Source organism: Lissotriton vulgaris, chromosome 6 (assembly GCF_964263255.1).
Source record: "Lissotriton vulgaris chromosome 6, aLisVul1.2, whole genome shotgun sequence".
Taxonomy (NCBI): domain Eukaryota; kingdom Metazoa; phylum Chordata; class Amphibia; order Caudata; family Salamandridae; genus Lissotriton; species Lissotriton vulgaris.
Window position 1 is genome coordinate 1,356,587,038 of NC_141694.1, and position 14,182 is coordinate 1,356,601,219.

Here is a 14,182-nt window from a genome sequence, read left to right on the forward strand (position 1 = left end):
CCCTTATATTGTCGACTATTGGGTTAAGGTAATGAGGACTATGTCACAGGTGATTAAGGAATCAATAGTTCCAGACCCTCGGTGCTGCCTATTAAACATTTGGGAACCCAATGATCTCACTCACTCCACCCAGGACTGGATGACGTTAGGCATGATGTATGCTAAAAGAAACATAGCTAGGTTTTGGGGATGTCCGGTGGTACCGGCAGTCAAGGAGGCAGTCAAGGATTGGTGCTCAGATCTTGATTTTGCAATGCTGGCTGAACGGACAGTGTATTTGAATCGAAAATGTCCACGGAAATGGGTGAGGCTTTGGGGTGCGTGGAATGAATACAGGGGAAATCTGTGTGACCCTCCGACGCAGGACAGTGAAAGTGACTGAGTAAGATGGCAAGGGAGGGGGGATTGCTGAGGGGCACGAGCTGTATCTAATTGCCATAAATGTAATGCTTCCTATCATGTGTTTTTGTATAAGGATCCTATATTTGCCGCTCTCTATGTATGCACACTGTGATTTTCTCTAAGCCCTAAGGTTGCTTTGATTAATAATAAAAAAAAAAAAAAAAAAAATTACATCCAACAATTTGTGTTGTATCACCAACTCATGAGCAAGACAGGAATCAAAGAACCACAGATTTGGGACGTACTTCGGTATTAACCCCTTCCATGCGGATGACGGCCGGGAGCCATCATGGCACACAGTGCTCGTGTGCTGATGACGGCTCCCAGCCGTCATGACCACGCCCGCGATCGGGGAGAACATCCTTTACAACGCAACTTTTACCATGCAGTGCCTTTACGACGCAACTTTTAAAACGCAAACCATTACAACGCATTGCGCTGGGGGGGCGCTCTAGGATACAGAATAGGTTTAATGTACTATCCAACACCTTCCCTACTATCCACGGGGACTGGAGTTGGAATAGTAAATTAAACTATTCACTATCCAGCTCCCCAAAGCACTATGCGTTGTAAAGGCATGCATTGTAAAAACCGCGTTGTAAAGGCATGCGTGGGAAAAGCATGCGTTGTAACGTCATACATCCGCGATCGGCATGTGCCGCACAGGAGCGGAATTCCGGCCGCGGGCAAGGGGTTAAGGATTTATTATTATTATTTGTTGTGCAAAGACACAGTACACTTTTGTTCTTTACAATACAGTAACAAAGAATAACTTATCAGCCTGTTCAAATAGACGTATGAAAAGTCCATGAAAACAAAAAATACTTACTAATGAATCCATCTTTAAGAACTCTGATGATATGAGGATTGAGACGACATTGCCAGGTTCTATAAACGTAAAACAAAATTTTAAAATGTTCATATTTAATCAAGTATTACAAGTTTTAATTTAAAAGAACAAGAAACATTATTTTACCTTTCAGGTCACTTAAAGTGAATCATTATGTTTGTGCAATATTACATTTAAAAACTTTGTTTTTTCCCCAGACTTTCTTTAAAGTATACAAAACAGTGTGACCCTTATTTAGACGATGTCCAACTGAGGCAGTGTGCAATAAACTGTTTGTAGAGTAAACGTCTGGTAAGTTTTGTCAAGGTTAGGGCCTGTGTTGAAGCCAAGGGAATTGCCCAACAACTCCAGCCATGGTTACACTTGTGGCAGTGTATCCCAATACGCCTCTCACAACAACTACAAATACAAAGCTGAGGGGGGGCGGAGCTGGCCACCAACGATGGCGGACGTCTAGCTCCTGAGCTCTGCGCTGCCGTCACTGATATTCGTCTAATATCCTTCTGTTGCAGAGACTAAAATCCCTCCAGGAAGCGTCTACACACTCCCCCAGTGCTCTGGTGTGTGTCGGTGGCGGTCTGACATCCCCGTGGAGCTTGAGGTGCCGGCAGATCCTGAGACGCGTTGCGTCGCTGACTGGGCCTCCAGCCTGCGGCCTCTCCTAACACTGCAGCCGGCCTGCGTCACAGTGCGTGCGGCTGGGCTACTCTGGCGCGGCTGACCCCGGAGGTGCTCCCGGAGCCTTACAAGATTGGAGGCGAGAGTCCCCGGTACGGTGAGACACCCTATGCACTGCTGACTCCTGCGGCCTCCCAACGGCACCTCCCCGCCCCCCCCCCCCCGATTTTTGGGAACCTCTCGGGGGGGGGGGGGGGGGCGAAAAGCATAGCCTGTGCGAGGGCGAGACGCCTGATCTACTGGGTGGCTCCACGGCCTCCTCTTGCCACCCCCCTGCGCCTGCTGGACTCAGAGGAGATCACAGATCACCTTTAACCCTCTGCAACGCCTAGAAAGCCTGCTCCCTGGCTCCTGCATCCAGTTCCCATAGGTTGAGACCAGGCGTGGGCATCTCCGACGTGAGGAAGAAACACGCTTTTACCTTCCTCCTGAGAGCTGGGCCCCCTTTGAGCCCCTTCTTTTGACACCCTGCAGAACTCACCTGAGGGGCAATCCAGCCTGAGTTGGAGTTTGCGTCTAGCTGGCAACAAGCTCCCCACAATGCATAGCGCTCAGACCCGCGACCGTCTGTTGACGGGAAGTAAGACTACGCTGCGCTAGTAGCCTCTGGAAGCCCTCTAAGGGGGTAGCTCACTGCTGGCGCATCGGGGAGGCTGAGGCCCCATCCCCTCCCTCCATCTTGCAATGCACGTGGCCTTTCTGTTGGCTCGGACCCCTCTGAAACTCCAGGCGCGAGAAGACACCGCGGAATCGTCGTAGTCCAGTTGCTGCTGGGTGCAACTCCTGAACGATCTCCTGTGATCGCCCCGTGCTGCTGACCGTCGGACACGCCTCCCTGGATTTGCCTAAATCGGCTACAGGACACCACAAGACTGGACGCCATTATGGGGAAAGGAGATAAAACACAGAGCAGGCTCCCCTTTGAGAGTCGCCGTGCCAAACCCCGTGATGCGCAAGAGGCTGGCCCAGCTCATCCATCGAGGGAAGCAGAAGGGACAGTATACTCCGATATCAATTCATTGCTATTGTCCATGGAGAAAGGCCTGCAAGACAGTATTGCCTCCATAGGAACCAAAATAGATGCCCTCACATTCCGAATGCTACTCGAGCCACTATCTTGAATGCATCCCATTCCACTAGTTTGGATGAGGCAGTCCTTGTGTTTTGAGTGAAATAGTCTTGTATGCTGTGTTCATGGTCGAATTTGAACACTTGTTCCGTCAAACAGTCCAGCGGAAGGCGCCAGGAGTGTGTGGGGGCCGCCATTGTAGGTGGAGGGTATCTGCGTCGTGATCAGAGATGACCCGGCCCAGGTAGCCCAAATGTTGGACTTTAGGAATAAGGGACAGGGAGCATAAAAACCTGTCCAACCGGATCCATAGGTTGTGGGGGATGGAATGGAACGAGTAAAGCCTTATTAGGGGGTGAAGCGCTCTCCATGCATCATCTAAGGCCCAATGGCTAACCCAGTGTTGAAACCGCTCCGTCTGCTTTAGGGCGGGAGAGTGTGGTGGCAGTGGGTGAGATCTGTCCAGTGCGATATTGAGCACGCAGTTATAGTCTCCCCCAAGGATCCATGGATGAGATGCGAATTGGTGAGTGACTTCCAGAACCTGTCCTGGTCAATGTTCGGGGCATATATGCTACTCAAAAGAACTGACTGCCCATCTAACAGCCCCTCCAACAGTGCATACCTACCCTCTTTGTCCACCACCCTACGGAGTTCTTGAAAAGGGGTGCCCGGGCAGCAAGTTGTGTCTCCTGTTGCGTGGTGATCGTTGTGTTCTCTCCCGCGGGGCCTCTGTTGCGGGGTTCAGTGTGCAGTGGTGGTCCGCCCATTCGTACGCGTCTGCAGCACTTGAGAAGAAGTGGGTAGTGCCGGCGTGGATGATCTTCAGTCGGGCTGGAAACAGTACGGAGTACTGGACGTTATTCGCCCGAAGTCGGCGTTTCACCTCAAGAAAGGACCATCTTTGTTTTTGCACCGCCCGTGCGTAGTCAGGAAATATCATGACGTGCTTGTTTTCCACCTGTAGAGGGCCGGTGCGTCTGGCGGCTTGTAGTACTGCATCGCGGTCTTGAAAGTGCAGAAATTTAGCAAGCATCGGCCGGGGTGGGGTTCCAGGTGGTGGTTTGGTGGTTGGGACCCGATGGGCTTGCTCGATTGAGAAGAAAGCCATTCGGTCCGCAGTTGGGGTAAAAGATTTGACCCAGGCTTCCATGTATTCGATTGGGTACGACCCCTCGACTCCCTCGGAAGGCCCAAAACACGGATGTTGCAACGTCGCGAGCGGCCTTCCAATTCGACCATGCATTCCTCCTCCATGGTTAGGCGGCCCAGGACGGATCAGAGCGGTTTTTGCTGTGCATTCACGGTGGGTTGTAGGTCGGCGAGGGACTTTTCTCCATCCTCCACCTTATCGGCTAGCTTCCTGTGGTCATCCCGGAGGATACTTATGTCCCTGGTATGATTACAGAGCCGTTCCTCCATAGAGACTCTGGAGAGTTCTATTGCCGCTAACACCTGGTCCAGTTTTTCTGAGATGGTCGGCTCCGAGTGAGTCTTGGACAGTGCAGCAGTGTGTGGTTGGTTCTCTGGTGCAGTTTCTGGGACCATTGTCTGTTTTGTGGCTCTGGGTTTCCCCATTGTATCACTAGAGGTGAAGTCCTTCGCACCCTGTGTTGCCGGTGGAGGGGGTGTGAACATTTTGGTGCCTTCTCGCGATCTGATCTCCTCTCTTGTGGATCGCTTGATATATGGGGCGTAATATGCCTGTAGGTCGCTCCCGACCCAGTGGGGCTTGCTTCGTCGCGTCGCCAGTCACAATCGTGGTAGGTTCCCCTTGCGGCCATCACCCTCTACCCCGCTGCCACACACTTCTGGGGCCAGCTGCACCAGTCTAGAACGTCCAGGGGGTCCTTGACTCCCCGGGGGGGCAGCGGTGTTGGTGGTTGTCGGGTACACCCCACCCTGGCAGCGCGGTGGTTACCACTGACCTGTAGAGTGGTTGGCGGCAATCCGCTATGTTGGTGGGCACAGTAGTGATGTGGTGGAGGCCTTTCTGCTGAGTTTAAGCCTCCTCGAAGGCTGCCATTTTAAGGTCAAGTATTGGTTGTCTAATCCTCCAGTCGTTGCAGCGCATACAGGGGGGCTGCAGGGTCAGGGGGGCCCACGTTGAAGGAGAAATGTGCAGGCTTCTCACCTTCTGTGGCGATGTAGGACCAACCTCTGGGGGGGGCCTGTCTGACGGGCGCGGGCATCTAAGTTTGCGGGTGCCATTTTAGAGCCAGGCAAGTTTCGGCACGAAGACGGCCAGAGGAGTGAGCCGAGGAGGACGCCTCAATGCTTCTACTTGCGGCGTTCACGCACTGCAGCTCTCAATGTCTGACCCCAGTGACTGCTCACAGCCACTGATCCCAGGAGCTGAGGCCGTTGGAGCGAAGGCGCTTTCAATGTCCGCTGGCTGTTCCTGTGTGCTTTCGCAGTCCAGCGCGACTGCGCCGGGCTGTGGCACCAAGCGTAGAGGGGGGAGGGGGGTTCCGCCCTGTCCACTCCGAGTCTGGGATACTCGCCAAGGAATCCTGGTACTGGAACTCGTGTGACTCCGGGACTCCGTCGCCTCCAGATCAAGGGTGGATGCAGGTTGGCGCCATCTCGCTACCGGACCCCAAGGTGAGACTTGTACAGCGTTCTCCGCCGATGTTGCAGATACCGATCTTATCAGGACACCTTTGCGTGCGGACCCGGTTCCGATATCAGCTGGGCCGATTTTCCACCCAAAACGGCGAGGTGGTGCTGCCCTCTGGTCTGCCAGATTGCGGAGCCACAGCAGAGCGCGTCCGCCATCGTAGCCTGCTTAGCCACGCGCCGCCTACATTGCATGGTATGTGATAACATTGGTGAACAAATCTGGAAGTGAACATTCTTCAAGATTGCACTACCAAACCCACAATCATTACGGATATCAGAATCCACAAAATTGCATATTGTGAATGTATACTGGATACCAATAAGCAGTAAGTAGTGCTTCTCCAAAATTCTACTATGGAAATAAAAGTACAGGATATTTTGGTTATGACAAAAGGAGATTCTAGGGCCTCAAGACATTGTTCTGTGAATGGGAAAAGGCAATGCTGTAAACAAACCATTAAGAAATATGCCCAAATGTTCTAGATTTTGAGAGCTTCTCCTATAATTGTAGATCTATGTGTATACAAGAGCAACACTCTTCAATGAACCAGGTCATGCAGCAAATAGCCAGAGAGAAACTAATGGAAGAGTCTCAGATTGTATGATGTGGTTGTGGGTATTTGGATACACAGAAAGGCTTAGAAAGAGCAAAGGCGTTAAAACAAATCTCAGAGTGTTTATATGCAATTGGCACCACAAGGCTAAGCACTTAGGATAAATATAGTTTCTTGGAGACACTATACAATAAGACAAAGGAGTACAAGTCAGAAAAGCCAGAGGATCACTTATTTAAGTAACACAACTAAATAGTAAACTCAATGGTGATAACGTGGATTAATATAACACACAAAAAATAACTTTTCCAATAACTCCCTCTCACTAATATTTAGCTAACTTAAATTACCCTGGTTTATATTTATCATTAGATTACATTCCTTCCTGAATGTCTTCTCTACCAGAGAGTATTCTCTTATAAAATGCTTCCAGGAGGTTTTCACAGAGTGTATGTAAAATCTAATTTACACCATGCGCCACAAGAAAATCTAGAGGATTTTTTTATTTACATGCATTAATTAAAGGATATCAGCAAGATATTTTCTTTTACCTAGTTGGGGAATCTCAATCTTCTCACACTCCTTAGAGTTCCTTTTAACGTATCTTATCAACCAGTCAAAGATGTGAACGTCACAGTGAACGGAAATGTCTACCTCTTCCCAGCGCTGAGCATCCACAGATAAGTATTCAGCAAAATACTTCATTTCGGATATCAAAAGATCACGAGGACAAACAAAATCTTCTTTCAAATGTTTTGCTTCATCACAGACATGTATCACCATATTTGGCCTTAAAAGTCAAAGAAAGGTGCACATATTAGGCACAAACAGGACAACATAAATAATTTTTCGCACCAAAGTTTTCGCACAATATAAACATTGACCACTAGATATACCATCTTATAGATCTGTTACAGAGCAGATTTAAATATCGATTTGATTTAAATCTTTGTTAAAGTTGGGAGGTAAAGAAAATCTCAAGAAAAACATGCAATTCAAATATATATTTTGGAGATTTCACAAGCAGCTTCTTTGTACCGTTTGATTCCTGACCAGAAAACATTTATGTGACTAGAAGGTAAACAATCTAGATTTATAACAATTCATAGCAATGATAAAAATCTGTCACTTTTGATATAATCAAATAAGTTCAAAGACAACTGGATTGTATTGGAAACACATTTGTCACCCCCAGATTCTGGTTTTATGCTACTTCTTTGTGTGCTATAATGAAATGAGAAACCTTGGAAACATGTTCTCTTTAATGTTTAGAGTAAAAGCGGATGATGGAACAAGCTACTGGCATAAGCACCAACAGAGGAATTCTCTTTCCACAATTGCTGTGGCAAGGGCAGTGACTATAGTTGGACTCAGAGATGAAGCTGCACATGAGGTCCTCCATTACAAACTAATTGATTCAGGGGCAACTCCTTAGTCAGCTTGGTCAAACCTGCACTGTTTCAATCGTTTGGTTTGACACAACTTCAAGCTGACAGGCTAGTATGATCTTATACACATTTGTTCAGATACAAGACAATATGCAGGTCCCTCAACAAGGTTATTGAGAAAATTTCACAATATGATCTAATATCAAATGTGAAAACCTTTTTTATGGTTACAATTTAATCGGAGTATACTCAATACAAACTTTATATATTCAATATTCAATCATATTTGTGAAAGTTCTCAAAAAAATTGATGTTGAGGGAATTACATTGAGCCTTGTATCTGAACAACTGTGCATAAGATAGTACTGGTATGTCGGCTGTATTATAATCAGAAATATTTGTTTCTGGGAGTTGCAAGTAGTTGTAATCTTAGAACAATAAAAATAAATTGCTTCCGGACCATAATACCTGATTTGTACTCTTTATTGCAGTTCCGATTTTTTGTTTAGAAGATTTAGTATGACATCACTACTGCTGAGCTTGATGCAAAACTGCTTTAACTTTCACCGTCTACTTATTAAAACGAGGGCAGATATTTTTAATCTGTGCATTACAATGGCATTTATTGGGGCATACTTATCTGCAGCTTCAGTAATACACTTGGTTTATGCTGAAAATGTTTCTGTCAGTGATCGCCGTGAAAGACTGTTAAAATGTCCGTTCAAACTTATGAAGGTCCTCTCAGGCCTAGTCAACTGTATGCAAGTACCCATCTAGTGTTATTTCTACAACACTGAAAATGGTAAAGGAAACTTAATAAAGTGATAAACTAACCAAATGAGAAACACAAAGAATAAATATGGTTCAATCCACCTTTCAAAAAAGGTCTTCAGAAAACCCTCAGGAAGACTAAGTCTGAGCTACATATGATTTGTGCCCACTGACTACGCTTACCTAGATGGATTCCACTCTAAATCATTTGACATCTCTTACTAACTTGTCTGATACACAGCATAATCCCAGAGCCCCTGAAATCTACTGGGGTTACTCCTACATTAAAAAAAGCAGATGTCAACCTGATGGATCATATCTCTACAGCTGAATACAGCCAAGATCTCAGAAGGCCCTGTTGTCAGACAAGTATGTGATTATATGCAATCTGCAGGGATGTTGGGAGCCAAACATTTGGTGCTATTTACAGCCATTGACAAGTTCAGGATTGCTGCAAATGGGAAAAGTGTCAGTGCGCTGTAAAATGTTAGATATTTCGGCTGCGTTTGATACTGTGAAACATGGAATCTTGCTGTAAAGGCTTTTGTGTGCTACTGGTATTGTTGGAAGAGCTCTGCCTTGGCTTCCTATATTCATTACAGATCAAACCCAATTTGTGCGACTTTCATTTAATTCAGCAAGAGCTTTTCTTTCACAAGGTGGGTGCCCCAAGATTCCACACTCCACTTAGCTTTAATCTCCATATTAGGTCTTTGGCAAAACTCATACCGTTCATGTGTATAAACGTATTGATGTACACCAATGATGTTAAGTTGATAATAAAGTTAGGTACAAATCTCACATCAGGCGGATATTTCTACCAGTATATCAGAAACAGTTTGGTAGTGGTTGGAAAGCAACTGGTGAAATCTCAATGGTGACAAAACCGAGGTTTTGGTGGTGAATGGGAGTCTCTCTGTTAAAATCTGTGCTTTGGTGTTTATTTGTACTTTCCGGATGAGATCGCTAGGTAAATGCCCCCGTTTACATTGAGGATATTAATAGATGGGCTCTGTCTGCTATTATTTGGTCACGGCTGGACTGTGCCAATTCGGTTTATGCTGGTTTACCAGACATTCTGCAACAACGTGTTCAAGTGTTCCAAAACCTGGCTGCTCAGCTGTGCGCCCAGATTCTGTCACATCCCTACACACCCATGTTTTCTTTGCACAGGCTGCTGGTGAAGAAACACATTTTGTTCAATGCCTTATGTACTGTGTATAGTGCTATTTATGGCACAGCCCACATCTGGGTCCAAATACATCCCATCATTCTTGTTAAGCTTTATTTATCATCATCTAACAACCTGACAGCACCCACATATGCCAAGAAAAGTATGGGGTGGCTGGGGCAGCATAGTTGTTCTGTTTTTGTATATTATCCCACTTTCAAATTATGGGTGGCCACCTTAAGTGTCATGAACCATGAAGGAGTACTTATTTTCAAAACTTGTGTGAACCTCTGCTCCGATCAGCCCATTTAACACTTTAACTCAATGTAACTAAAGCATCATTAATAGTACAATGCGAAATGAATGCCGGCCATAAGGACGTAAAATACTGGATCACTAACGGACCAGTCATATGAAGAGAAAAGCTATCCTCTTACCAGGAAATATAGGAAGTGGAAAACGTAATAATAAAATATCATAACAAAGGTGTGCCTTTCACGAAAGGAGCATGAGAGGAAGCCATGACATACTCTCGTGGTTGACAAGAACAGATGATTATCGACATAACCACCACACTTTAAGAGAAAAAAAAGACGAGTGGGTCCATCAAGTCATTACTGAATAACATGGTCAGTGAAACTAATTGAGTAAGAAGAATGAGAATAAGAGTATGAATTTTGATTTTAAGTTGTCCTGAAGAAGGGGGGGTTAACCATTTCAAGTACCACCGAAATACTCCGTTGACAATCTTCTTAGATTAATTTTTAATGCATAAGGACAAAATGAGCCTGTAATGTATTTTTTTTTTTAAATTGGGTGCAATATAATATGAAATAGGTACTCAGGAGATCAAAAACATTCTTTGTAGGTGATGAATACGGAGTGAATTAGAGATGCATTAGAAGAAAAGAAGCTGCAAATATATTGCTTTTTAATCAATGCTTATTGGTTTTTTTTTTTTATCTGTGCACGTTAGGCGATATACGAATGATACACTTGATTGCTTTTAGTAATAGTGTGTTCATTAATAAATATGAGGTATTTTGTATTTTAAGGAGACAGAGCCAGTCTGTTATTCATAAAAATTTGGTGAATGTTTACCTATTTGTTAGTACATGTCCACTGAGCCAAACAGTACAAACTGGATTCCTGACACAATGTATCCGCACGATAGGGAATCTTTTCTGGTTTAAGCACTAAGGCTTCATGGCCATTTCAGTTTGGGATTTTTCTTCTAGCCTGGTCATGTTTGGGCCCCCCCATCTTAAAAATGTGATTCTACGAACAGGTCTATTGAAAACAAACATGATGCTGCACTCTTTGTGCCAGAACATTTCTCAGAGTTTACCAATTGAGTCACCTTTCAAATATTCTGCAAGGATGAAATGAAAGATTATATTTTAGCATAAACAACTTTTACCCTTGGCCATCATCTCCAGTTCTAACAGCTGCACATGTTTCACCATCTGAAGAGGATACCCTTGGTGAAGCTACAGGGGGTCGCCCTAAAACAAATAAATAAAACATAAAATCATGGCACTGAATCACAGGCAGTCTCAGAAATAGTACACCAATAAAGAGTTACCAGTTATCTCCAGGTCATGGGGCATTGTATGCTAGACCTGCAACTTCATGTAAAAGGCTTATGCATTCTCAGTGTTTGCCCCCGTTTATAATGGCTGGTAACAGTAAGCTCAGCAATTAAATATGTTGTCCCTGTGGCATAGACTCATATGGTATATTAGGACTAATAAAAGCTAACATTGTATCACCACAGTACATTGTGACAAGTTCACAAGAATATTTATGAAGAGCTTGTTACCTTACCAGTAACTAATATTGTATTTTGACCAATCAGAGGTCCATCCAACTCTTCCTGGGTGTCGAGCAGCGAAGACTTAATGTATGTTGCTAGGGTCTCAATGGGGCTCCCTCCAGTTGCCAACAATGGATTATAGTGGTTGTCAACCGGTGACATGCCACTGCTTTTCATTTCATCAAATCGTTTGGCACACTATTGGTTAAAAAGAAGGGTGATGAAAATCCACAGTGCAGTTTCTATCTGCTTAATTTATTTATTTATAGGAGTCTTATATATACTTTCATATGGATGACACACCTTACCCTTTTCAGCTTTTAAACAAAACAATTGTCATAACAGATTCCCACAAAATAAAGTGCTGCACAATGTAAATAGATCAAGAAGCAGAAGTAACAGTAAACTCCCGAAGATTCACACACAAAGAACAAGGCTATTAAATGATAACAGCCATTACCAAGTGTGTAGTGCCTAACAAAAAGAGAGATCAATACATCCAAAAATGTATTGATCTATACATGACACGTTACTCAGTAACACTGTTAATTTAAAAGCAACTGTGATTCTAATAACCTACACAGATTCCAAATATCTCTATTAGTAAGGCATAAAAATGGAAAATGTCATATTTAAGAATTTTCAGTCACCAAGTTGCTCTAATCAAATTAATTGCACCCTCCAAGTTCAACAAATATCATATTCAGAATCATCGCAATGCCAAATGTCATGGAGAGCCACTACCAATGTATACAATGCAATACGTTTGTGTAAAGTAGTAAAAACAGGTAATTCAAACCTGCTGGGGGGGGGGGGGGGCTAGTGCTAAACCTCATTACCCTTTCTGCATTAGTTTTGCAGAACTCAAATGTACAAAAGTGGTCTCACAAATCAAACAGCATCTCATAACTAACACTGCCTTCAGTTACGTGTAAATCCCATTGCTACCTCTGTAGAGTTGTCTTTAATATACAATATCTGCCCTGACTAGAACATTCGATTTTTAAATCATTAATAAAAGAGACAGGTTTTGGATTTCTCAAACTTTTCAGGCAATTAGGAAGGACAACAGGATAATGCAATACCTAAACCAGGCTCAGTCTATGATCAATCAAGAGATGACAGCTAGAAAGCATCCATGCACCTGGGGCCAGATATACTAAATGTTTTAGCTGTCGTCAACACTCCAATCTATAACATAAGGGTGTTTGCGTCCACTAAAAGTAATTTTTAACGTACTAAACCCACTTTAGGACGTAGCAACGTTTTACCAACTTCTAAAATAGGTTTGGGAAAGGACATCGAATTGCAGGTTGGGAAAGGCATGTTGTGGGTGTACATTTCTAATTGCAGTTCGGATCACTATTTATCAATAGTTTGTAACTAGAATTCCTAACTCATTCACAAAAAATATGCTTCCCCTTTACCCTTTGTGAATTGGGATGCTAGCCTAAGGGGGAGTAGGCAGTGGTCCCAGGAACCACTGTCAAAACTCAGTGAAGATTAAATAAAATAAAAATGTTTTAAAAGGAGCCATGTTTCCTTTAAGGAAATCAGTCTACTTTACTTTTTTTTAAGTAATCACAGAGATGGTGGACTGCTACTCTTGCAGGCTAAGCAACTGTAGCCAATCGTAAAAGGGCGCAAATTGCAACCGGTCTAACTAATATTCATCACGCAGGTCGGTCTGCTACCCATTAAGATTCCGTATTTTGCAAACCAATTTATTACAAAATAGGTTGGTACACAAAAGTTACCCACTACAAAAATAAGAGTCACAATTTGGAACCACTTTCTTCAAACAGTACCCTAGTACATCTGGCCCCTAGACATTTCCAAAGATAGCTCAGTAACACCAATAATGAGTATTAGTTCATAACTCCTTCAGTGCAGCAACTTCCAGACAAACACATGGGGTGAAGCGAATATAGAAAAGGATTTAATAAGAGGACACTTAAATGAACTACAGTACATATGTATGAACACATTTTTCCATAGACATAGAATTGGTAAATCCCTTTGATACATCTGGCCCTAAGATACTTATTTCAAAGAAGGAACTCAAAATATGAGTGAGGAATATGTCCTGTTTGAATGAAGTTACACACAGGCAAACAACTGAGGTAAAAGCCCTTTGAAAAGAACCAGAAAAAAGCTTTGGCAAAAGACATAGTAGGAGTTTGGCAAGTTCATAAGTGGCACAATTCTAGAAAGAATAAACAAACAGAAGTGGAGCATGACCAGAAAATGTTTAGACTAAGACCTGAAATTTCAGCTCAATATGACCCTTTAGGTGAGGAGGATACCCAGATACTGAAAAGTCATCCTTATATCATGGAGACCTCCCTAATTATGATCCATTCCGTAACAGCAGTTCCTGTTCATAGCCTAAAATATCACTGGGCTCTGCAGAGGCCTATTTCGAATTCACCTCTGTAACAAGACTTGACCCAGCCAAAAGCACAGCAAAGTTGGGTATTTACCAAAAAGATGGATAGAATTGTAATCCAGGGCCTGGCAAATAAAATGGAAAAGTATAGGCTGTTCCCTGAAAAACACTATCGCTCATAAGTAAAGGTTGCTTATCTGAAAATGTTGTGGATTATGCTGGAGACTCAATTTCTGGACTGCAGCAACAAAAGGAGAGGGGAAAAATAGAGAGTTAACGATTACCAGAGTTTGTATAGTCCACAGTAGTCACCAAAAAGTAAAAATCCCATACAATGAAAGTCTTCATCCAAGAAATCTACAGTTCAAAGGTTTATCAGAAAGGTGCAATACAAAGCAGTCCATAAAACCAGAGTTCAATACCAAAAAAGGATATAAAATAATGTAAACAAAATAGTACAGAAAATCCCACA

The 14,182-nt window shown here is 43.7% G+C and overlaps 1 protein-coding gene across 2 annotated transcripts in view; it reads right to left on the minus strand.

Annotated features, from left to right (window-relative positions):
- SANBR (SANT and BTB domain regulator of CSR) overlaps window positions 1–14,182 on the minus strand; it is a 216,202-nt gene that overhangs the window by 183,634 nt on the left and 18,386 nt on the right. For both annotated transcript variants that reach the window (XM_086927483.1, XM_086927482.1), the window contains exons 3-6: window positions 11,333–11,519; window positions 10,926–11,010; window positions 6,727–6,965; window positions 1,232–1,290 (exon numbers count right to left, since the gene is read on the minus strand). In XM_086927483.1, coding sequence (XP_086783609.1) covers window positions 1,232–1,290; window positions 6,727–6,965; window positions 10,926–11,010; window positions 11,333–11,519 — 570 coding nt within the window. The remainder of the gene's footprint in view (window positions 1–1,231; window positions 1,291–6,726; window positions 6,966–10,925; window positions 11,011–11,332; window positions 11,520–14,182) is intronic.